Raw genomic sequence first — 24440 nt, forward strand, 5'->3', positions numbered from 1 at the left:
AGCTCCCATGATAAGCAAGGCCATACTTCATGCTACGTGGAGGGGGGGCTGGGGACTACGTTAGAAATAATGAATGTGGGGTATGATGCATTAATTAATTTCTGTTAGGGCTGTCACCTAATTAAACAAATCTTTCATTGATTAATTGTATGAGTTTTAATTGAATATTCAATCACAACTGCATACACTTGCGTATGAATGACAGTTCTGAAGAAAACCACTCTGGTTCTTGAATGACGAATGCCCGTACTCCACAGCTGGGGCTCTCTCAATATGGAAGCTGTCTTTGACAATTTTTACATGAAGAGTAATTAACTCCTTTTTAATGCATTACCTGATTAATTAGGGTACCTTTTACAATTACAAAAAGGTTCCAAATTGTTCAAGTTTCTCAAAAAGGTAAAGCAAGACAGAGTTAAGTGACCGAGGAGAGAGAGCCATATTGCAGGTGGGAGATTTCAAGATCCATCAGCGTACGGGTAGGGGACGACGACTCCGCTTTCAGGTCATGTCTATCTCCCCCTCTTTACACCCGCTGGCTGTGGGGCTGGAAAAAGCCGTCTCAGCCGCTATATCGTGTTCTTCCATTGCATCGACTTAGAGGAGCCAATCATGGCAGAAAGCAAGACATCCAAAAGGAAGATGCTGCAGGAAACACTCACTGTTGCTTGTTTCAATTACCAAAAGCAAACTGATTCAGAACTCTAGATTCAAAACATAGCAAACGCTGAAGTAGGTCACATTTATCAGTGCTGAGATTTTTCTAATAGTTTTATTAACTAGAGAAGCATAATATTGCATCTGTCATACAGCCATTACATTTGCAACTTCTACTTGAAATTCTCTATACAAAGTCAATGCAAATAGATAGATCGTTGATGGGATAAATAGCTTAAAATAACCAAGAAGTATAAAAACAAGTTTGCCAGCTTGCCCTGAGTAGAAATTTTGAAAAATAGAAAATCTGGATTTTCAACGGTACAACCATAAACATGATTAAGAAGTCTGAGATGGCACGCCAAGTTCAGTAAAGCAGATTCATACTATCCCAATTGCTTAAGTGTATTTAAGAAGTTCCATGCTGGTAAAAGTTAAAATCAGTTGGGAATGAATAATACAGGCATTTTGCTCCTGAATTTAGCAGACAATTCCATTTGTTTGTTTCATGTTGCATTTAAAGTTGGTACCAGCTCTGAAGCCCATCCCAGTTTTAGTGCACTTTTAAAATAATAGGCATACATAAAAATTCTACATAAAAAACTCCTGATGAGACATGCCCCAGTGCCCAGTAGAGCAGAGCATTAGAATCCTCCCTTTAGAATAATCAACATGATTTTGCTCATTTGGGCTGGACTCAAGCAAGGACAGGTTGGGTGACTGCATAAGTGGGGCCCTACCTCCAGGCTCCCTGAAATGCATAGGATCATTCAGTGTGAACTCCCCATTATTCTGAGAAGCTCAGACTAATCAATGAGATGTCCAAGTAACAGACGCAACAGTGATCCCACTAAGATCACCATCTAAAAATTTCTGGCTGGTGACAGCTTTCCACAAGTAGCCCACAAAAGGTCTGAAGGTGTGAACTATCTGGAGTTACGAGTTCAGCTTCTTTCTGCTGAGAGCAAGGTGGCAAAGACATTTTCTCTTTAAAACCTGGTTAAGAGATTAAGCGGCATGGAAGTAAAATATATCTTCCCGTAATAAACAAAATGGTATTTTACAATCCACCATCCTCACTCCGTCATGGCTCACAGCAGCACAGTCTCAGTCTAGGGGCTGGGGATCTGCAATAGGCATGGTGTGGAGAACTTCATCTAGGAGCTGGAGGGCACGATGCAGATGGATTTCAATCCAACACGGAGTCTCTTTAATGCTCTGGCGTGGGTAATCGGGTCCCCAACCCTTGACAAAGCTCATCCTGAGGATGCACAAACGCCGAAGGTCATCCACACCAATTCCAGCAGCTGCCGACAAACCTAGCACAGGACAGGGACATTAAGCATTCTTCTTAGCAACATCTTCTGTAAAGCCACTTGTTGGCATCAACCCTATTTTAGAAGAATGTTGTTCTCCCCTCTATCCACTTTTGGTTCGTGCAGTTATTACTTAGAAATAGAAAGAAAATAAAGTACACTGGAGTTGGGCAGCTAATAAATTCAAACTAAAATAATAAAATAAATAAATAAAGTAAAAAATATTTAAAAAAAACAAACAAGACCTTGAAATTTTCAAACATTTTGTTAAAAAAAAAAATTGTGTGTGCACTATATATCCCAGTAAAGATGCAGCCTCTCTTAAATCAAGCTCAATTCCTTGTGATTTTATGAATACATCTCTAGTATTCATAAATTTTACATTAAAATCTCTTGATGAGACATGCCCCAGTGCCCAGTAGAGCAGAGCACTGGAATCTTTATTAGCAACTTTATGGAAATGGTCTGTCACTTCTTCCAAAATGTACCTCAATATCATAGTCTAGTCTGCCTTGGGATCCCCTGGTGGTCTCCCATCTAAGTATTAACCATTTTTTAGGTGGGAGATTTTAGATTAACTAAACCCTGCTTAGTTTTTTCTAAATCAGTCAAGGCTGGCAATGCTGCCATTTGTTATGACTTTGGTCCCATGTTCCCTGTATTTCTGGAAGGCTTGTATTTTCTATTAAGAAAAACGTACAATAAATATGAGGTAGTAACTTGTGTCTCTTTAAGTCTGCACTCTGTTGACAACTAACCTCTATTTAATTGAGCCTACAATTCAAGGAGCATTTAAAGAATAATTCCTAGCACAGCTGTATTTCAGAAGTCAAGATTCCTTTGAAAAAAGAAGTTCCTCACAATGCCCCTTTACTTGCATTCTTCATTTATACATTCTTCTTTTAAATAAAAAAGGAACAATTTCTGACTACAAATTTCACCTACACAGAAAGAGCTGCTGCTTCATTTCAATTGCCATCTCTGATTTCTGCTTCAAAATATGTGAAACATTTACCAAAAACTGCTACACCCACTTAGTGCCAATGAGGAAAAAAATCTGCAAATGCTTGCAAAGCCAGAACTTCCGCCAAGTTCTCCTGGGCACATGCTGCTGGAGAGAGACAAGGGCTCGCCAACGGAAGAGAGGAAAATGATTCCCTTCAAACCACCCAGATAATCAGGGCTGATTAAATGTTAGTGTGGGATCGGAGTTGACAAAGCACGCCTTGGAGGGCAAGCACAGTCAGAAGTCATGGTCTGAAGCTGCTTTGCAAATCGTGGTTTGACTAACCATAATTACATCCAGTAAAGTTATATCCAGTTTATTGCACCTGAAGGTAAGAGTGCTGACATATGGAGAAAGAAATCAGGTAAACAGCTATAAATCCCAGCTTACACATATACTTGGAAACTAACATGTGGCTTGGATTCTAAACTGCCAGAAATGCATGATTCTTGAATTTGAGGATACATGATGCGCTTTCCTTTTTCCTGCAGAAAGCATTTAAAAATAAACTGAGGGACTGAAGGCAAAGGATGCATTTTATTGCGCACTCACTGATCGCTGGAGCGATTCCTCCGACGGATCCAGGTCCAGGGATGTTCCCCGCAACAGCAGCGGCTTGAGCAGCAGCAGCAGCTTGCGCTGTGGCAGCCTGCTGTTGCATCTGGCGGTGACACTGGCGTAAATCAAACACCTTAAAAAGAAGCAGCATTTGTTGCAGAGCAAAGCCATCTCGAAAAGGATGCCCGTCCAAGCTAGGAAAAAAACAGCCCCGCCACCTATGTAAGGTTTTTATCATGCGGCCACCACAGAACTTGGCACATGGGTTGGTGATCTCAGAGCTTAAATTAAAAAAAAAAAAAAGATAGTGGTTTCTTTTGCTAGAACATACAGTGGTCCATACTTTCTAGCCCCTTTTGAGATTAAGATGCCACTGGCTGTGTGAATTCTGGGTATTCTGAGAACGAATATAATGACCAAGAATCAAGCAGGAGCTATTTCAAAGCAATGGGGTGGTGATATCTGCTTGGAGTGGCAACTGTTTTCATGCTTTTGCTCCCTCTCAAGCCAAGAGTGACCAGGAGCTAATTGATGAACAGCTATGAATAAGTCCACTTGTTTATGCTGCTGAACAGTGGGATACAATCCTAAGCAAATCGGCCCAGGGCCAATGGAAGTATGGACCTAAAGCACGCATAGGATTGTGTTGTGTGCAAAAGTAAAAAACACAGGGATTACTTCTGACCACTGGCTACAGATCACTCCCCTGTCCCAGGCTATTTTAGCTGAAGAACTATTGCATGGTTTCAAAACAACCTTCCATTCTCTCCATCCACCCTTCTACTCCACATGTGAGCTGCAGTATTTGGCACCTGGAGAATTCCAACTTTTTGTTATTTTGAAGAATGTTTAACCTAACTGCTTCTATCAGAAAACATTCAAGTTCTTCTTGATTTATCCAAATCTTAAAAGCAAAGCTCTTTACAGCATCGCAAAATCCATTTTCCTCTATTTGTGCTGAGCACAAAGTTCCTACACTTCTGGCCACAAAACATACCCAGCCTTGACTTTAAAGCAGAAAAGGTACACTGACAGCTTAGGAACCAAATTACATGAAACCATTCATGAGAAAACGCTAATGGAAGACTCTGTATCAACACAAGCAGGATGTCGTCCGTCCGTCCGTCCATCCATCCATCCATCCATCCATCCATCCATCCATCCATCCATAAATTTATTCACCGCCCATGTCTCCCCTACAGGGGGATTCTGGGCGGCTGAACGAATTTCCACTTAACCCCACAATGTCTGAGGAGTACTTTGTGGGGAGCAGACCAGGAGGCCCTCACTGAGAAGGTTGTGAACTTCTACAGACTGTTGCTCTGGGCATTTATCTGCAATGCATTTTTTCAATCTTTGTGCTGGTGAGAAGAGCCATCAGGCTTAATGGGACAGATTCCAGGTTAAATGCACACAGAATCCCACCCTTATTATTCAAAATAATACACTTGTCTCAGAATTATTCTGTGTTATGCACAATCATAATTTTTAAAGCCATTGACTCAAGTATTTACAGTCTCCACACGGGGTGATATGTACATACCTTTTATGCAACAAATGATTTTTCCGTTCTTACGGTCCTCGTACATAAATAATCAGAGACCCCCAAAATGAGACCTGTACAACATTACCTACGCTACTGAAAATGCAGCATGGGGCCATATACTGCAGACCTCTAACCTCAGGTTGGAACGGCGACATGGAAGAGAACAGGAGGTTGTAGAAAAGCAGTTGGGGGTTAGCACCACCAATGCAGAACTAGATGAGTAAAATTATTCCTATTATTACTACTAAAATGCAGGATTACTTTATTAACAAACCTTGATATAGGCACTAGGATAAATTTTGTGAACTGCATCGCCTGGTGCCCGTCCTGCTTCTCGGTCTAAGTAGTAACTCTGAACAAAAACCGCGTGATCGCTGAGGCACCGAACCCAGACATCACCTTCACCTTTACACTCCAGCTGCACACCTTTACCTATATGCAACCTGGCAGGAAAAAATGACACGAAAATGCCAAGATTCAGTAAAGTGGGGAAAACTGAAAAATCAACAAATCAGCTCAATTTGGTTTCAACAGCCATCACTCTTCAAGCATTTGTGCAAAAACTCTCCAAAGACTGAGTTTTAAGAAACAATCACCAAGCTCTACCTCTTCCCAAATGCAGGAAGACAGCATAGATTTCACTAGTGATACCACACTAGAATCAAGACTTTAAAAGTACAAAACCCCTCCAAAATCTACAGGATGTGCCTGTTATGGCTGCCCTTGGTTGGGAATTTTGACAGATGTAGTCCAGTGCATCTGCAACAAATCAGTCTGGTATAACCATTAGAAAAACAAAGACTAAAATAAAAAAGAAACTTGTGTATTTGCACTTCCAAGGAATTGTGACCTAAGGCCCTGCTAGCAAGGCAGCTCATACCTATGATACTCTAACAAAGGAGTAAGCAAATACTCAGAGACCTTGAACTGCCTCAGCTCTCAAGTGATTTGTTAGTAGTATTGCCTACATAACAGGCTAAAGATAAGAATGAGGCCAGTTCAGCAGCAAGAGAAGTTATTTCCAAAGTTGGTGGAAATATGTTTTATCTGAGCCATTTTTTAACTAATGACTTTGAAGAAGAGTGAACTCAAAACACATACAACTACATGAAACCTATTTCTGGTACACATTCAGGACAAGATGCCAGTAGTAAATAAAGGTGAATCAGAAACTTATTACTAAGTGTATCTTTACTGGTTTACTTAGGTGCAATAAACCACAGGCATAGGCATGGCCTCCCCGCTCTGTATTTCAACAACCAACAGCAAAGTGGAGAGACTCGATTACAGCAGCAATGAGGGCAATCTTGAAAGACCTGATGGACAGGTTGGGGATAGATCATTTTGAAGAAAATGTATCTATGTGGTCATTAAGAGTCAACACCAACTTGATGGCACATAATCATCTCTGGACATTATTAATGGAAGATTTATTACTGAAACAGTCATAGCATGATAAACGATTGAGTCAATAGTGAGGAATATCTAAAGAAGGGGCATACAGGTAGTCCTCGCTTAATGACCCTAAATGGGACCAGAATTTCCATGCTAAGCAGTGTGGTCTTTAGGCGAAACCTCACAGGACTGCGCTGCTCAGCAACAGCAGTATTGGTAGTCCTGGTTGTGGTTGTTAGGCCAGGACCGTGTTGTTGTCAGGCAAGAACCTCAGACTTCTCTGCCCTGCCCTGCTTACCTCCACTTCAACTCCCCCTCACCCATCTCTCCCACATCTCTGCCCTTTTGGCCAGCCTGCACTGCTGACCTTTGCCATCTTCTTCCTCCTGCTGCTGCTGTGATGGAATGTGAGGGCGACCTCGGAGAACAGAGGGAAGAGATGCTGCCAGGGAACGACCAGATAAAAGGAAAGGGAGTCTGAGAAAGGGTGACGGTCTAAAGAAAGAACAAACTTAGGAAAGACCCACCCTGAACACTCAAGCGATCAATATGGAAGGCAGGAGATTCGTACTTCCAGACTTACCAGATTCTGTTTTTTTATTTTATTTATTATTCAAATTTAATTACCGCCCATCTCCCCCAAAAGAGGGACTCTGGGCAGTTGTTAATGTAGCCTTACAATGAAGGAGAAGTAGTTCATCTAGTCGTGTTTCCTGTCTGGTTTACCGGGAAGGGCTGACAACTAACGAGGCATTGCAAAGGGCCAGGCCAGGCACACCTCAGCAGCAGCAGCAGCAGCAGCAGCAGGAAGAAGGAGACAGTGAAGGTCAGTGGGGAGCAGCAGAGGTCAGGGCGGCAGGGGCAGCAGAGTGTGGGGCGTCCGAAAAGGCAGATGGGGGGAGACAGGTGGGTGGTGGGAGCTGAAGTACACACTGTGGTTGTAAATGCAAGTGCGCTGCCAAGTGCCCGAATTTTCATCAGGCAACCGTGGGGGCGCTGCAATGGCCATAACTTCAAGGACCAGCCATAAATACCATTCATTCAGCGCCATCATAATTATGGTCACTGAATTAATGGTCGTTAAGCAAGGACTACCTGTACACATAGACAGGAAGAAACACCTTAACCCACAAGCATCCCAAAACGAAGTACAAATCAGATGCTTCCTTTTCCAGAGATCACAAAACATACCTGGCTCTCTCAATGGCTTCTGTTCTATGAACATTGGAAAGCTGACCAAGGCAAAAGCGATCCCCACCTGAAGGATCCACATATCCATCAACAGTAACAACTGGACAGCTTGAAGGGACTTTGAATGTTTCCCCCACTTGAACATCCATCTCAAAGTAGGCAATTGAACACCAGTATTCTGGAGCTGAAGGTTAAGGTAAGGTAAGGTAAGGGTGAAGAAGAGAGAACTTAATTTAAAAAATCAGCACTGCAAGAACTAGAGGAGTTAATGAGCACAGGTAAATGTTTCTAGACCAGATTTGTTCACAGGTCTGCAATCTCCCTGTTGCTTTAAAAAAATCTCCATTGATCAAAATGGTTTTTAAAAAGCCAAACTGCTGAGCAGAGATTATTTTGGGAGGGGGAGTGAAGGAGCAAGAGAGTGCAAACTACAGTGAATGGACTATGGGCCCTTCTCTCCTAAGGTGCGCCCCCTTGAATGCCTCACCCACAGCAATTTGGCTTTTTAAAACCCTAGTGGAGACTTGTTAAAAGACCAAGTGCTGCACTTATGGGGAAGGGGTGCAACCAAGGCAAGAAACACATAAGGAAATCACAGACCATGGCTGGCTTGCAGACCAGAGGTTCCCCACTCCTTCTTTAATATATTAGTATTTATGGGTTGATAAAATGGTAAGATAGATTTTAAAGGGGGCACAAGCTATCATTTAATTTTGTAATATGGAACAGCCATTTAACTGCACATTCATTAATACTAATCCACTTACCAGGATGATTTGATATAGGAGGCTGGAATGCAAGTTCATTATGAACTGGCCCTTAAAAAAAAAAAATTAAAAGTCACACTTTTTACCCACTGCCCTTGCAAGTTCTCCAGTCTCTAAAAGATAATTTCCTATCCAAATATAATAAATATAAATAGCAGGACTGTGTACAAAATGGAAAATATGTTTCGTTCTGAAGCCGAAATTCACACACAGTTTCATAAGTTCCACCAAACTTTCTGGGTAGGCTGAGGCTCAGTAGAACCAAAACATAGAACACTGTGGGGACTTTAAACCGTTAAACAAAATCTAGGAGGTCTTTTGGGGCAAGCAGGGCAAGGCTGGTGCCCCCTGCCCACCCCCCCTTTCCATGGCTTGTGCACTGGTTTACCCACTGCCTTGGCACCTTTCCTTCCCAATCTCCCCTTAGCTGCCACAAATATCTTTAGTTTTAAGCATGGCATATCCAACCAGCTAAAATGACCCCCCCCCCATCATTTTTTCCCAGATCTTCCTTTTTTTATTGCCAATTAGCTCTGTCAATGCCCCTGGCTTTAACCAGCTGCCTGTCCCCCATCCTGGCCTTCCCAGGATCTTCTTTATCTACCCCCCGTTAGTCAATGATATCCAACCATTTTACCCCCACAATCTTCCCAGCAGCTTTCTTTTCCTACCTTCTCCTAGCCATTCTCAAGATCTCTGGCTTTAATCTCAACGCATCCAATGTGCCCACCACCCCCTCCTCACTCTTTTCAACGCCTTTCTTAACTTCCCCCCAACTCCTCTTAGCCACTGTTAACATCTTTGGCTTTTTCCAGCTATCAGCCCAAAACATTTCCATCCAGAATGTTTTGGTCTGTGTTTGGACCAAACATGCATGATTTCTGGCCTGGACAGAGACTATCTGAAACTAATTCTTCTGCACACAGAACCCTTTCAAATCAGTAACAAACAGGCAACGTAACAGAAACTAGGATGGTGTGTATGTTTATATCTAAGTGTCTAATATTAAGTACATTCTTTAGAAATAAACTCAATTTGGTGTGAAGATTGCTCAAATATTTAAAGCAAAAATTACCTGCAGACCAGTATCTTAATCAAAGAGCCCTGCTTTTATATAAGTTCTACATATTCCTAAACAGAAAAATAAGGGATTGATAGAATGATATGGAAGAAGCAACAGTATTTTCTTCTTTTTCAAAAGAGTTCATATTTATATCTCTAAAAAGTTCCAAGTGCCTTTCAGTAAGTTATTCTTTTTGTACCCTGTTAATATAAAAGGCAGTAACTGGGTTTACATATTGTTCTATGTCATCATTTAATTTTTTTTTGTTCTTTTGAGTAGGCCACAAATGGCCTAATCCACAGTAAGTCCTAACCCAAAGCACATTATGGCTCAGTATGATATATGAACCCAGCCAGTAACTTGCCTGAGATCAGTCACATAGCTTCAAAGATGACCAAACAGTTCTTCACTGTTTCAGTTCAGTGCTACATCTTGCTGTTTCTCTGGTAACCATGATTTTATTAACAAATTAAGCAATTCATACAATAATATATACGTGCTTACAGTAATGTCCAGGATGGGGCATAGGTGGGTGATGTTGAAGGTGTCCATTTTGATGGTGAGGGATAGTAGGTGTGTAGGCTGCAGTTCGACTACCAGTCCAAGTTGTTGTACTATCTAAAAAAATACAGAAAAAATGCATTTATTTCCATCTCTTTGCAAGGAAAAGGATGCAAACTAAACTAAACCCTGGAATGGAATATAAGTTCACTTACTGTGGTGGTAAGTAGCTGGCTGAGCTGTAAAGCCATTCTGTTGTGCCCCTGGCTGAGGCCCTGAAGGAATCTGCAAGAGTCCATCACTGTGGCTACCTGCCAACATACTGGTGGGTTGGCCTGGCAAAATGTGAAACAGTTCACAACAGCTTTAAAAAATGAATGAATGACTACTCTGTTAGAAGACTGAAGTTTCACAGCTCTGCCATTTACTTTGATTACAGTAATAAAACTACAATAAAACTCTATTAGCACATTTCAGCATATTAATATAGATGCTTAATTTTAAGTAATAAATGTGAATGAGATAGCATGATGCAAGGACAAAGAAACTGAACACCATTGTACCAAAAAGGCAGGACAGAAGCTACCAGCACAATCCTCCTGTATTACTTATTTGTGCTTATTTGGCACCCAAAACAAGATAGATGATCTTGTTTGTTCCCTTTCTGTTTGATCTACTTATGCCTGGACTAAAGACATAAAAAGCAGTGCTTGGCACTCAAGTTCTTATTATACTTGTAGATGCATAGACTTATCTTCATGATCTAAGGAGTCTTTTAGAATTATGCAAAGTAGGAGATACTGCTGGTGAACAGCTCTGTTTAAATGAAATGTAAAAAAAAAAAAAAAGTAAGGATGAAAAAGAGCACCGCAAGTTATTAAGCATCTCTCTAAACACTGGTCTGTTTTCTAATTTGCTTTCTTAAGATAATGTACACATTTCCAAAGTTTTCCTTGTGATTTTGAGAACTAAAAGTACTTTCAAATCTAGAAGCTAAAAACTGAAGGTTAGACTATGCACCCAATGTGAGATACAGTATATACAGGTAGTTCTCAATTAACAACCACAATTGGGACTGGAATCTCAGTCATTGAGCAAATTTGTCATTAAGCGAGATGCCCACAAGACTACTTTGTTCAACAACAGCAATCCAGCACTCCCAGTTGCGGTTGTTAAGTGATCTCCCACATCGTTAAGCGGATGGAGTAAAAGAGCTGCCTGAAAGAGCTGCCTGCCAAAGGGTTTCCCCTCCCGTCTTGCACAGAGGGAAACTCCTTGTTGGGGCTGGAGGAACAAAGGAGAGATCTTCAGGATCTGAGCTTCCTTCTTGTGGCTCCACAATGGGTTTCTCCTTCCTTCTGTCCCCACCCCGCTTGCAACCTTCCCTGCCGGCATCCCCACTGACTTTCTGGGGAAGCCAGCAGACAAGATTGCAAAGGGCAATCACATGATCGCAGGGCACTTGGTGACCAGTCGTAAATGTGAGCAAGCCGGGGAGTGCCCGAAATGTGGTCACATGATTGCGGGGGCAGGGGGGTTGGCACAACATTTCACAACGGCCAGAAGTGTTTTATGGGTCATAAAGCACCCTTTCCAAGGCTGTTGTTTTGAACAGTCATTCAACAATGGTCGTTAAGCAACTGTTCATTAAGTAAGGCCTACTTGTATCTGTAGGAATACCCATTCCCCCCGCCCCATGCTATCTGTTTTATGCAATGAAGAACTGCAAGCTGTCCAGACATCGATAGACTGAAACAGCACATAAATGAAATAAATTAATAAATCTGAATTCCAGCTTTTGCTCCGTAAAAGGAATCAAGTAACATCCATTATCTTTACCATTATTCAGCTTGAGAGCTAATTACACCACAGACTAAATAACATACTAACTTTCTCCAATAATTACAATGCAACAAAATTAGCAATACAGGAGTTAATGGCTATTATCAAGCAGGATTCCATGGTTTCTCTATTCGAGTCATTTATTAATCCATTTATATTAATGGTTTGATTATTCATCGCCAGGTTTTTAAAAAAAGTGGACCAGACATCATGTGTTTTCAAATGGCCATTATCATCTTACTTGTTGAAGGAACAGGAATGTTGGGGAAGTTGGAAGTGCTGGTAGTACTGGACTCAGAAGAAGCTAACATAGCTGGAGTACTATAGGATTCAGCTGAAGCTCTGTTACTTGGGGGATGCTGAATAGTCTGAACTGAATGGCCTTCAGCAGACGAGAGTGATGGCTGCCCTTCAAATTCGTGTACATACTCATCTTTTACTAACATGCTGGCAGGTGCTGTGATAAAAGAAAAGTTTAAAAGATTAAGGGGAAAAAATACACAAGCAACCGCTGTAAACACCCAGGAGGAAGAACGGTTATTTTCACTTTAAGCACAGATAGAGAAGTGTTATTTTAAATTACAAAGAAGCACATCTGGGATAAATGAATTTGGGAAAGTTTTCTAACTAAAAGAGCAGGTTGATAATAAAAGGACATGAAATAATAATACACTTGAGATATTCAGAATAAAATGGAAGAATGCTGTCAAGATAAACTTGAGATACAATCATTCCAAGTGATAAAAATATCCCTTTTGAAAGAAAAAATTATTTCTGATTTATGAATATTAAAATCCACCGTACTAAACCAGAATAATTTCTCTCACGTCCATGCACTTGGGATTATGTCAAGGATCCCTAGCGTCTCTGTGGAATTCTAGGACATTTAAATTATTCTGGACCCTACAGATGATATTTAACAACAATTTATTTATAATCATCTTTATCTTGCCCAATTGCAAAGGACTTTAGGCAGCGTACTACATCAATAAAGAAAAACAAACCCCATAATAATAAATATGTAAATCAGAACAATGTCAAAACAAAAAATAATCACAAAAAAGCAAAGAACACCCAACCCCACCCGAGAGAGGTGCCCACGCTATCAAAATGGTACAGACATGTTCCATAGCTCCTCTAAGATAGCGCTTCCCAAACCTGGGCAAATTACCCCAAAGTGGGTAAAAGTGGTTTTTCTTTGGGAAATGACACACGAACCCATTACCTAATCACAACAGGGACATTCAAGCCAACTTAAAGTGTTTTACCTACATTGGGTAAAAAGGATTTTCTACCTTTTTACCAAAGGGTTTTGGGTAATGAAGGAAAAAGTCTGAGAAAAACTGCTCTAAGAACCACATCTGAAAAGCCAATGATTGGCAAGGCAACAAAAGAAACCTGTAAACGGCACAGAATATTGTTGCTGCAGGTGCATGTTGAAACTCAGCGCTGGATGAGCAAAAACGGACTTTCTCCTTCTCTTCCCCCATTCCCCAAAGGAGATTCTGGGGGTGCAAGGGAGATGCTGAAAGCTCTTGTACACCAGCAAAAATCGATTCCATTAGCAGACACATCCAACTGACTCTTGTGCATATAAACTCAGAGCAGCATCCCTCCCACACAAACCTACTATGAAAAAAGAAAGTCACTTGGCACACAGGGGACTTTTCCAATGTAGTCAGTGGAAATGGATTCAATTCTAGTCTGAGGACAAAATGAAGTCCAGCTGGGATTTAACCCCAGTTTGAAAAATAAATAAATCCAAAATCAATGTAAGCATGTTCAAGAAACTGCACCCAGAAAGCAGCTAAGGTCAATTAACTAGCCAGGCAAATCACAGTAGGATGGATCCAGACTTATTCAACGGATTTATTCCAGGTATAAGTGTGTCTAGCCCAATGCATTAGTGAACACACAGAAATTAGAAATTTATGAGTTCAGATACATGCACTTTCTCATTTAGATTGCTAAACTATTTCTTTAGTTCTTGAAAAGGGACTTTTTACTGACTAACTCCATCAGGTGGCAATGTTAACCACATAAAATGAGTAACCAGTTAAAGATCTCAAACAATAATTGGCAATACCACTATTTTTCTTTATTCCTTTAAGAACAAAAACAAAAATACTAACCACAACATCATCTGTTTTTCTTTCTCTGCCATTCATATAATGGTAGAGCACTTCCTTGTGACTCATGTAACTGCGTAATATAATACTTTGGTATTCTTTCTACTACAGAAAAATATAGCGTTTCCCCAATGTTTATACAGCTTTAAATTTAAGATTCCATGTTCTGTTTATAACGCATACAATTTTATGGGTAGCTTACCAGAACTTTGCAGAGTTAATCCCGAAAGATCTTTAGAGAGAAGGAAAAACACAAGTAATTAGTCCAGTTTTAAAGGCCAGGAAATAAACATTTTTACCATCCAAATCTATAAACAAAAAATGAACAGAAACATATAGATATGCCTTTGGTGAGGCCCTCAAGACCTGGTTGTTTCCCTAGGCGTTTGGGTCAGGAGGTTAGGTGCGGTCTGATACTGTAAATGTGTTTTTTGTGACTGGGATTCCTGCATTATCCTTGGCACTGGGTGTTGTATGCCATAGTTCCTGCTTGGATCCCTGTATACCACACAGAGTCACTATTGTGAGATAGGTGGCCATTTAAATAAACATGCCTATAAAATACTATTAAATGATTATTTATTTATTTATTTATTTATTTATTAATCAATCAAATTTATCACCGCCCATTTCCCAAAAGGGACTCTGAGTGGTTTACAATAAAACATAGATAAAAATATAAAGCTATAAAACCCTATAATACAAATACCATAAATATAATAAAAACCTAGATGGCTAAAAGTTCTTTATGATTTGCAGGCAGAGCTGGGTCCTTCTAAGAAACTAACCATCCCCAAGAATGGCTACTCTCCCTCCCGCCCCAGGCATAATTACAGAACCAGGTCTTTAGCTGTTTCCTAAAGTCCAGGAGGGAGGGAGCCAATCTCACTTCCGGGGGAAGGATATTCCAAAGGGCAGGGGCTGCTGCAGAGAAGGCCCGCCTCCTGGACCCCCCCAGATGGAATTCTCTTGCAGACGGGGTCCGTACCATGCCCTCTCTACACGACTGGGTGGGATGGGCTGATGTGATGGGGAGGAGAATGATGGTCTTAAATTCTCATTTTGGCAAGTTTTTGTACCCAAAAGGAGAGCTGTCTTTCTATGCTGCCATTTCTGGAATATCATTCTACGATAATATTCCAGAAATGGAATACTTCTTGCTCAATCAACAAAAATGCGTTTTTTAAACAAAAGCCTCCGAAGCTGGACAAGGGACCAATTCTTCCTCTCCATTAAGGCAAACATCTTTTTACTACTTACTGTCAGACTCTTCTCCAATCCATCTTAAAGGAATGTTTAATGATCCTTCCACCACATTCAAAACAAAGTATTGTCCACAAGACAAAACTGTTTTCAAAAATCTTCCAGAAAGTACTATGAAATCTGTGAGCAAAATCTGCATTAATTGTAATACTACCTTGAACTTAGCTTGACTCCTGATGACTACATGGGCAGGTATGTGGCTTTCTTAGCATTAACCCCAAAGTGTTTTGCCACTGCTTTTTTCCAGAATCTGTTTTCTATTTCTCAGTCTAGCCTATACACCTGGCATTTCTCCCATCCAAGTACTATTCAAGACCAACCATGTTTAGCTTTTCCAAGGTCAACAAGGCTAGCTAGCCTAAATGCTGGGAATACAGTTCAATTGTCACAGAGCCCGTCTTGACCATCAACAACAATAGGATGCAACATTACCACCCACAACTATGAAACAAAAGGTCTCTTGAATGCTCCAAGGCAAAGACAGGCTAAGCAAAGAATTCAAGAACACTGAAGAAACCAAGGCAATAAGGAAATCAAGAGGATTCGTCTATATGGAGCTCTGGGAGAACATTTCTTCCAGAAGAAATAACTTGGAGAATTTTGCCTACTTCCCCGCTACAATGGCAAGAAAGATTTTGGGTTGTTTTCCTGGCAGAGATGCTGTTCTCTCCCTGAATATCTCCCAAGCATTTTAAGTTTCTTTCTTTGAAAGAAAACAAAACAAAACAAAATAAAAGCTGCTAGCATGACTAATGTTGCACCTGAGCACTGCAACCTTGTTTCTGACTGTCAGTGTCCCTGGTTCATCCTTCCTACAAAAGAAGAGAAGCAGGGGAAAAAATACAATGATTGATGGTCCCCTGACCAACCTCAAGAATGTTTGCTAGCTGTCTGGAATATACTGCGATGCAAGGTAACCACAAATCATAAACATTACTCAGAATGCAGGGGGAGTGAAGAATCTGTTATTAAAGTTAACCTAATTTCTATTTTAAATTCAACAGTTCACACGGAATTATGAACAGACTTACCAATGCCAGGTGACACAACACGCTCATAATGATATGGATTCACGCAAACACTGTCACATTTCAAGTCAAACGCATACTGGCAATATTTGACATGTTTGAGTTCATTTTTGTGAAGATCAGGCCACCTCCATAGCCGTGCATAAATTACATGAGGAAAACCCTTTCGACCAGCCACCTAAAAAGATTGAAAGCCATGAAAAATTCACTGGAAAATTAGAACAAAATTATAAAAGAAAACTAGGTTAAGAAGGAAATACCATTATGGTTTATGTTCTATTGAATGCTACAAAAAACCCACTCATCCACAAGCTCCAACTTCATTTCCACAGGGTCACAGGCAAGTTACATAGGACCATTTTCCATTCTTCTATACCTCTTTGTCACCACATAAGATAAAGAACATTACGGCACTAGATATGCCTCTACTAACCTGAAGCCTTCCATCCAGTGTTCTCTGAATTGTAACACATTTGCTAGGATGAGCTCCATTTGTGGTTATGGCTGTAATCAAGGAATCCAGTTCATCTTTTTTCTCCTTTAGTTTTTTAACTAAGCTTTCAATAGCTCTCTTTGCAAATGTTTCACTCTCCCCTCCTTGTCGATGGCACATCAAACTGTGAACAATGCTCAGACAAGCATCATTACTTGTTGGCGTGTTAGTAATAGACATATTGTCCATTGGTAGAGTTTTCACTTCAAGGCCAAAGATCCCCGCCAACCAGTGGGTCAGAGACTATATCCAGTGCAAGCCTAAAAGAAAGGAAATGACCAAACATTGTAAGAGTGGCCACTAGATGTTTTCTGTTTGGGCCAACGGTCATATTTTTCTCTTTCAATATAATTGTGTTCCCTCTTTTTCTCAGTTTGCAATATTGTAATGAATTAAAATGAATTGTGTAGAAAAGTATTCCAGCTCAAACACACTTCTTTTCCACAAGGATCTCGGTTCGGGGATTTTTTTGATCAAATGTGTACTCTTCCCCCTTCCAAGTATCTCAAAGAGCACATATCAGATTGAATCACGCTACCCTTGTAAATCCAATGAATTGTATACCTGAGCACAGACTTGAAAAGAAATCTATTTTAACCATTTGTCTATATAGTGAATGGGCAAACTCCCAATCACCTACACAAGGTACGGCAAGCCCTTCCCTCCCCACATTCAGTTCAACTACCTCAAGATGGACAGCTGATTCTCAGCCATGGAATCAACCTCTTCATCTAAAACAGGGTTTTCCAAGCTGTGAGGTGTGCCTCCCTTGGAGAGGAGCAGAGAGTCCAGGGGAGGTGTGAAGAACCTTTTAGTTACGTGGTCACAATAAATCCACCTTTCCCAAAGTTTCATTGTATTGTTTTTCTTGTTCATTTGTGTACATTTTGGTGTTTGGATTTTTGGGAGAGGTGTGTACATTAAGATTACACTCAAGGGAGGTGTGATGGCAAAACATTTAGGAACCCCTGATCTAGAAGCAAATGCAATGGCTAGGAACATGTGGGTGGGCAATAGAGACAAGTCCAGATTTGCCCAGATAAGACAATAGGGATTACTTACCAGTTCAAAACCCAAACTTCAAACGGGCGGGGTGGGGGGGAGGGCTTGTCTGGACTTGCCCAACAGGTTCTCATCAGTTCTACCCTTACTGGTAAAAAAACTTTCTCTTGGGAGAAAAGGAGGTTGATGTGAGACATGAAAGTGGGAGACAGATGACCTGGAAGAAGAGCATCTGGAAAAGGGAGAGAGATTGCTAGAAAAATGTAAGCAAGATGGGGACTGTAAACAGCCACAAGGTGAACCAGTTTCCAGAAGCAGCAGAGAGCTAGGCAACAGTCAGGTAGGAGGAATTGTGATAGAAGGGAAGCTGAACTACTCTGGGGCTAGAGGTGAGGGAGGGTGTGACTTGGAGCCAAGAAAATATTCAACGAGGAGAGAATCTCTCAGCCCAACCCACCTCACAGGGTTGTTGTTGTGAGGAAAATAGGAGGAGGAAGGAGTATTAGGTATGTTCACTGCCTTGAGTTATTTATAAAAATAATAAAGGCGGGATAGAAAATAAACAGAACAGAACAGAAATTAGGCTTGCTTTATGCGTGGAGAAGGTGGAGGCTCTAGATGGACAGGGTAAAGCCTAAGGCCTGTGGAAAGAACAGAGCTAAGTGTCTCTGGGGTGGAGTTGAAAGACGATGCCATAGTGACCCAGAAATCTCTAGGGAGTCAACAGGAGCTAACGCGAAGTGCTCTTGAAGTCTGGAACAAAAGTTGCAGTTTATGGAAGCGCGAATTAGTCAGGATCACCTGGCTGGGAAAGCGAACTAGGAGAAAATTTCTCCTCTCAGAGATAAAGTAAAAGGTTTCCAGATTATTTTGTTTTCAAGTGTGCTAGTTTGCATTATGGATTCTGGCGTTTGGAAATTGTTCACTGCTTCAAAAAATCTGCCTCTGATTTTTATATTGGAAATGTATTGGGTTTTTTGCTAACTCAACTCTTGTATATTTGGTACCATCTTAATCTACTTGAGCCCAGACCCCACTTACAAGATCTGGGTCCAATCTCCCATACCATAGTATCACAGTATCAGTGATGCTGTGACCATCCTCTCTTGGTGCCTGGGGGCTGTGGGGGTCTGGATGGGGAACAACAGGCTTCAGCTGAACCCTGGTAAGATGGAATGGCTGTGGATTAATGGCTCCTCAGTATCTGGGAAATTCATCTTTAGTTCTGGATGGGGTTGCACTGCCCCAGACAGACCAGGGGCATAATCTGGGGGTCCTCCTGGACTCACGGCTCCTGCTCTAAGAGCCGATGGCAGCCGTCACCAGGAGGGCCTTTGCGCAACTTTGTGTTGTGCACCAGTTACACCCCTTCCTGGATAGGGAAGCCCTTCGAACAGTCACTCATGCCCTTGTTATCTCCCATATAGACTACAGCAATGCACTCTACATGGAGCTACCCTTGAAGAGCATCTAGAAGCTACAGCTGGTCCAGAATTCAGCCATGCGGGCTATCTTTGGTGCCCCTAGAAGGGCACATGTAACACCTTTGCTGCGCAAGCTGCATTGGGTACCAGTTTGCTTCCGTGTCCAATTCAAGGTGTTGGTTATCACCTTTAAAGCCCTACACGGCATGGGGCCAGGCTACCTGAGGGGCCGCCTCTTCCCCATTACGTCAACCCGTCCCACCCGATCATGCAGAGAGGGCATGCTGCAGACCCCATTGGTAAGAGAATTCCATCTGGCAGGGTCCAGGAGGCAGGCCTTCTGTGCAGTAGGTCCCGCCCTCTGGAACATCTTACCCCCAGAGGTGAGGCTAGCCCCATCACTCCTGGCCTTCCGAAGACCTGGCTCTGCCACCTGGCTTGGGACAGGGAGGGGAGTGATCATGTTGGGGGATGGTTAGTGCCCAAGTACTTGTCGCATACAAGGAATGAGTTAATATCTGCCATTTGGATTTTATTTTTATCTATACTGCTCACTTGTAACTGTTTTTTAGATACTGTATTATATATTGTAATTTTATTGTATATTATTGTTTTATTGATTATTGCTGTAAACCGCCCATAGTCCCACTGGTGGGAGGAGATGGGCGGTGACAAATATGATAAATAAAAATAAATAAATACCATTCTATGGGAGATTGTTGTTTGAGATGTTTGTATTTTTATCAGTGCTAAAGCCTTATTCCACTCCACTGTAATTGCATTTGGCTTGCAAGCTAAAGGAAGTTTTACTTTTTTTTCTTATTTGCAGTAACAGTCATCCTTAAATCATAACACTGAGGCTTTTGTGTTCATCTCAAAAGAAGATAAGGCTCCTCTTCTCTGGCCACATACCTCAAAGCAACTAGGGCCAGGAAGTGAGGCCTCAGAGTTTGTTTTCTACTATTATTACCATCATCATTATTATACACAGTTTACAACTAAGTTGCACAGGCTGTGAGAGCCCTATCACTCTTCCAAGTCAGTATTAAGGAGAAGACTGGTGAAAATTTTTCCATTCTCCAGAAAGATGGCAATAGCAGTAGAAGTGGAAATTCAACTCTCTCTCTCTCTTTTTTCCTTCTTTTCCCAATTTACGTAGTTGCTCATCTCAAATTCATGACTCTGGGCAGCTAACAACAATTAAAAACAGCATTAAAAGCACAAAACAGTAAGGATAAGAACGCACACAGAATCCACAGGCAAGGTAAAAACAAAACCACCTACAACCACTCAGCAACCTGCATCACACCCCAGCAAGGCAGAAGGCAGAGCCAAAGAGTGTAGTTAGGAAAGACAAGGACCCCTCAGCACCCAGCAATGTTGCACCTCTCCTTAGGTTATTCACTACAGTCTGCCTCACTTCTCATAAAGAACAACCCTCCTAGAAGTATCACAACATGAATATACCTTGGACCTCAGAGCACTGTGGTGCTAAAATAACAAATGAAACTATGGAATTGAAATGCAGTCTTTCATTTATCCTGCACTTGAATAGTTAAGGAGCATAGCTGCTCTAGGAAAAAAATGCTATCACTATGAAACATCTAGCATCTTTCCAATACTGCCAAAGCAGTACTTTGATGCTGATGCTGGTGAAAATCTTTAGCAAATGTTCAGGGACAAAAGCTGTTGCCAGCTCTGACTTGATACAAATATACATAAAACAAATTCATTTGCATTACATTTACTTTGAGAAAGAGAGTTCTTGAAATTTAAAACTTGAAAAAAAAATCTGACAAAAGAAGTAGATCGTACATATTTCCACCAATTGGTAGAAAGCAGCAATTGCAATGACAGATGCAACAACAGTCAAGGAGGGAAAGACAGAGACAAAACTGAACACTAGGATAAAACTAGAAACATAGGGTTAAATTGTTAAATCTGACTTAAATTCCAAATAATCCAATAAGGCAAAAATGTGCTTCCAAGCATGAAGTCAAGGTAGCACCCGTCTGCAACACTTGAAAGCAGCCACACCTTTTCTTGGCATCATGCAGCTGTTGCACAATCCTAAGAAAAGGAGTTCTAGATAGCCGCTGTATTTGCAACCCCACGGACTCTGAAGCACGTTTCTGCTTCAAATCTAAAGCACTACGTAATTCTATTTTTTTTTTCCAAAAAGTATACACAGAACATGCATATATAAAACTGTGTAACAATATCAGTCATAAAAAGGGCACAAGGGAGGAAAACCAACATCTAGCACACTGAATTTATTTTTTAAGCCCGTTTCACAGAGGTGAAAGATGAAGCTACACATTTCGCTCAAGGGAAACTTGCACCACGAGTTACTTAATGTTCTTTCATCTCAAGAGCATAAAACAGCAAGGGCTTATTTTGCCCAGCTTCCCAATGATATGCTTAAAGGCAGTCAGTCAGCAAGCTTCCAAGTACCCAAGTTCGCTCTCTAGGCTTAAATGCTTAAGCTTACTGGCTTAAAGGAAGCCAGCAAGCCTTTTTTCCATAATCTAACTATCCATGGATCTGTTCAACCTTCCTTTAGAAGTCTTAAAGCTAGTGACCATGAGCACATCTTGTGACAGCAAATTTTATACTATGTGAATAATTCTTTCTTTTCACATGACTTGAATCTGCCTTAATCAATTTTCTTGGTTGACTCTAGACTCAACCATTACAAAAGGAAAACAAAGTCTTCTCATTAACGTTCTTCACACTACACTCACTTTATGTATTTCTGCCATTACTTCCGGTTTCTTTCTTTGCCATAAAATGCTAATATATCCCAGATCTTTTCCCAGCTCCAGGAGACAGCCACAAATTGAATGGCACAATGGTACCTGCAGAGAAAAAGTCTGCACATGTCTAACATTCTAGGAGTGGAACCTCAAAAGACAGTATTTCAGTCAAGCCTATTAGGCACACAGAATTTCTCCCAACAAAAGTCCACACTTAATGGGAAGATATTGTAGAAATGGCTGGAGAAAGTCACACAACCCCCAAAAGAAGCTAAAATCTATAATGAATCCAGTCATGGTGCAGTCAGCCCTCACTAGGCCCCAAAATAACCTCAGTAATGTACCACCTTTACATGTACCTGTCTTCTCAAAAGAGCTAGGAAAAGCATAATGGCATCTTATGTTTAATAAATTCCTTGTTTCTGTTCAACACTGAAAACCAAGTGAAGGTGACTTTTACATTCTGGTAAAGATACTGATTAGAAAAGATACTATCACTTTTTCCAGGTAAGAGTTAATGTCCAGTTGACATATTAACATTCAAGATAGCTGGGAAGTTAAAAAATCATTTCCGAGAAAGCATTAGCAATACACATGTGGCTCTTGATCTTGTTCAGTCACAGAGCCACCAACAGAACATCCCTCTTTCATATTTGGCTTCAGTCTGTTTCCATAAAATGCCAATCTAAGCTATCAATCCAGTCATCCTTTTAACAGAAGCAACGGAATTCAATGAATGACGGCTTTTCCAATTAAGAATGCTATGCACGTGCAATGTGCTGCCTCTTTTCATTCCTCAGAATATTTCTGTCCCAAAGGGATATGTGAACAATTAAGAGACAGCATTTGGAAGCATGCTCTGCATGCTTTAAGTATCATTACCGCCTTTGCATAGCTTGCATCAGTAACTATTATTTACCAGTGTTTAGCTCCATAAAAAGCAAAACAGATGTAAAAACTCACAGGGAACTGTTGATGTGTGAATTAAAACTCCCTCTTTCCTTAGGGTCTTCCATTTCTTCTTTATTGCCAGAGGGATTTTTGAAGGGGGGAGGGACACATCTGCAAAACTTTATCCTCCTTTAATGTTCTAGCTCATTCCTTTCTCTGGACGCTGGCTAGTGTTTAATGCCCTCTACCCATCCATTAAATTGTGGGGAAGAGGGACCAACACCTTGCTCTTTTTCCTCATAGAGAAGAATCTTTGCCAGTTACTGTGATCAGTTCAGGGCTATAAAGTATGTATGAAAAATACTGTTTTTTGTCTAGAAGCATGTTTCTATATACTTCTTTAAGTGTTCATGTATCATGGAAGACAGTTGGATGATTGCTTTAGTTTCCCATCATTAATCAGCAAGTCTGAAGAAGATCTACTTTCACTACTGCTACCCACCCCAGGTCATCAGGATTGGAGTAGCATATAAATACTGAAGTAAATTACTATACATCACAGTTCAAATTCTGCTACTCCTATACCTGAAGGGGAAGTTTAAAATAGAGAAATGATATATTTGATATAAGGAACCACATCAGAATCTAAAAACACTATCTTTAATACAGACACATAAAAGGAGCTTCAGCACCTGATTCACGAGCCCTGCCTCTCACCATAATACTCTACTAATAAAGAATAACTGAAGGTTTCAAATGGCCCATTTACACACTTTACACCAATCCAAGTTGCCAGTTGGCTTCCAGGTGCAATTCAAGGTGTCGGTTGTCACCGTCACCTTTAAGCGCAACCTGGCTCTAGACTGGTTATATGAGGGTATTCCGGGCTCTGTCTATGTAAGAATGCCATCTTCAGGAGCTTTGGAAACGTATTTTCAAACACCACTCCCATACTCTGGAATTCCCTCCCCACAGAAATCCCATATTTTTCTTCCCTTCTGAGTTTCAGGACAGCAGTTAAGATCTGGTTATTCCATCAAGTGAAGCCAAGCCCGAAATGTTCAACCCTGTAAAAATTAGCAACATATGCTGAAAAATTAGACTGAAAACTAAATAAATATTACGTGACAAAATAGAAACTTTAAAAATGACCTAATGGATCCAAGTGCTAATATTAATGCATTTTCTTGCCAATAACACTGTCCCATAACTACTAAGCAAAACATGTGACATAAATTCAGTAATCACCATCATTGACACCTGAAGTCTCGTGGAAGAAATATCCAGAGTGATAATATGCTTAAGAAAATTACACCACTGGACAAATGGAAGCCATTCAAACATTTACCAACGGGAGGCTTTGGAAATAATATTCTAGCTTTTGATAGCAACATTAGCAACTTCTGCCGGCTATCCCAGAAATAGAAAAGGGGTTTTCAGTTCAAATTAATTCATTCAAAAATATTTTTTTAAAAAACCCTTCGAGAGTTGGAAAAGCAGAAAACCATTTGTTTTCTAGTTCACAAAATACAGTTCAGTGGAAGGTGATGCTGGCCTTTGCTAATAAAGTCATTTCTATCCATAGAATCAAGCAGTTTTCCTTCATTCCATT

General features: G+C 40.8%; 1 protein-coding gene across 3 annotated transcripts in view; it reads right to left on the bottom strand.

The window, feature by feature from the left end:
- Positions 1–753: 753 nt before the first annotated feature.
- Positions 754–24440, bottom strand: part of SMAD4 (SMAD family member 4) — a 29687-nt gene continuing 6000 nt past the window's right edge. For 2 of the 3 annotated variants that reach the window (XM_063295822.1, XM_063295824.1), the window contains exons 2-12: positions 16696–17015; positions 16266–16440; positions 14174–14203; positions 12084–12299; positions 10216–10335; positions 10004–10117; positions 8437–8487; positions 7670–7853; positions 5358–5526; positions 3532–3670; positions 754–1976 (exon numbers count right to left, since the gene is read on the bottom strand). In XM_063295822.1, the coding sequence (XP_063151892.1) occupies positions 1765–1976; positions 3532–3670; positions 5358–5526; positions 7670–7853; positions 8437–8487; positions 10004–10117; positions 10216–10335; positions 12084–12299; positions 14174–14203; positions 16266–16440; positions 16696–16944 (1659 nt within the window). In that variant the 5' untranslated portion in view covers positions 16945–17015 and the 3' untranslated portion in view covers positions 754–1764. The remainder of the gene's footprint in view (positions 1977–3531; positions 3671–5357; positions 5527–7669; positions 7854–8436; positions 8488–10003; positions 10118–10215; positions 10336–12083; positions 12300–14173; positions 14204–16265; positions 16441–16695; positions 17016–24440) is intronic. The other variant, XM_063295825.1, reaches the window with a different exon arrangement.

The sequence above is a fragment of the Candoia aspera genome, chromosome 2 (assembly GCF_035149785.1).
Source record: "Candoia aspera isolate rCanAsp1 chromosome 2, rCanAsp1.hap2, whole genome shotgun sequence".
NCBI classification, from domain to species: domain Eukaryota; kingdom Metazoa; phylum Chordata; class Lepidosauria; order Squamata; family Boidae; genus Candoia; species Candoia aspera.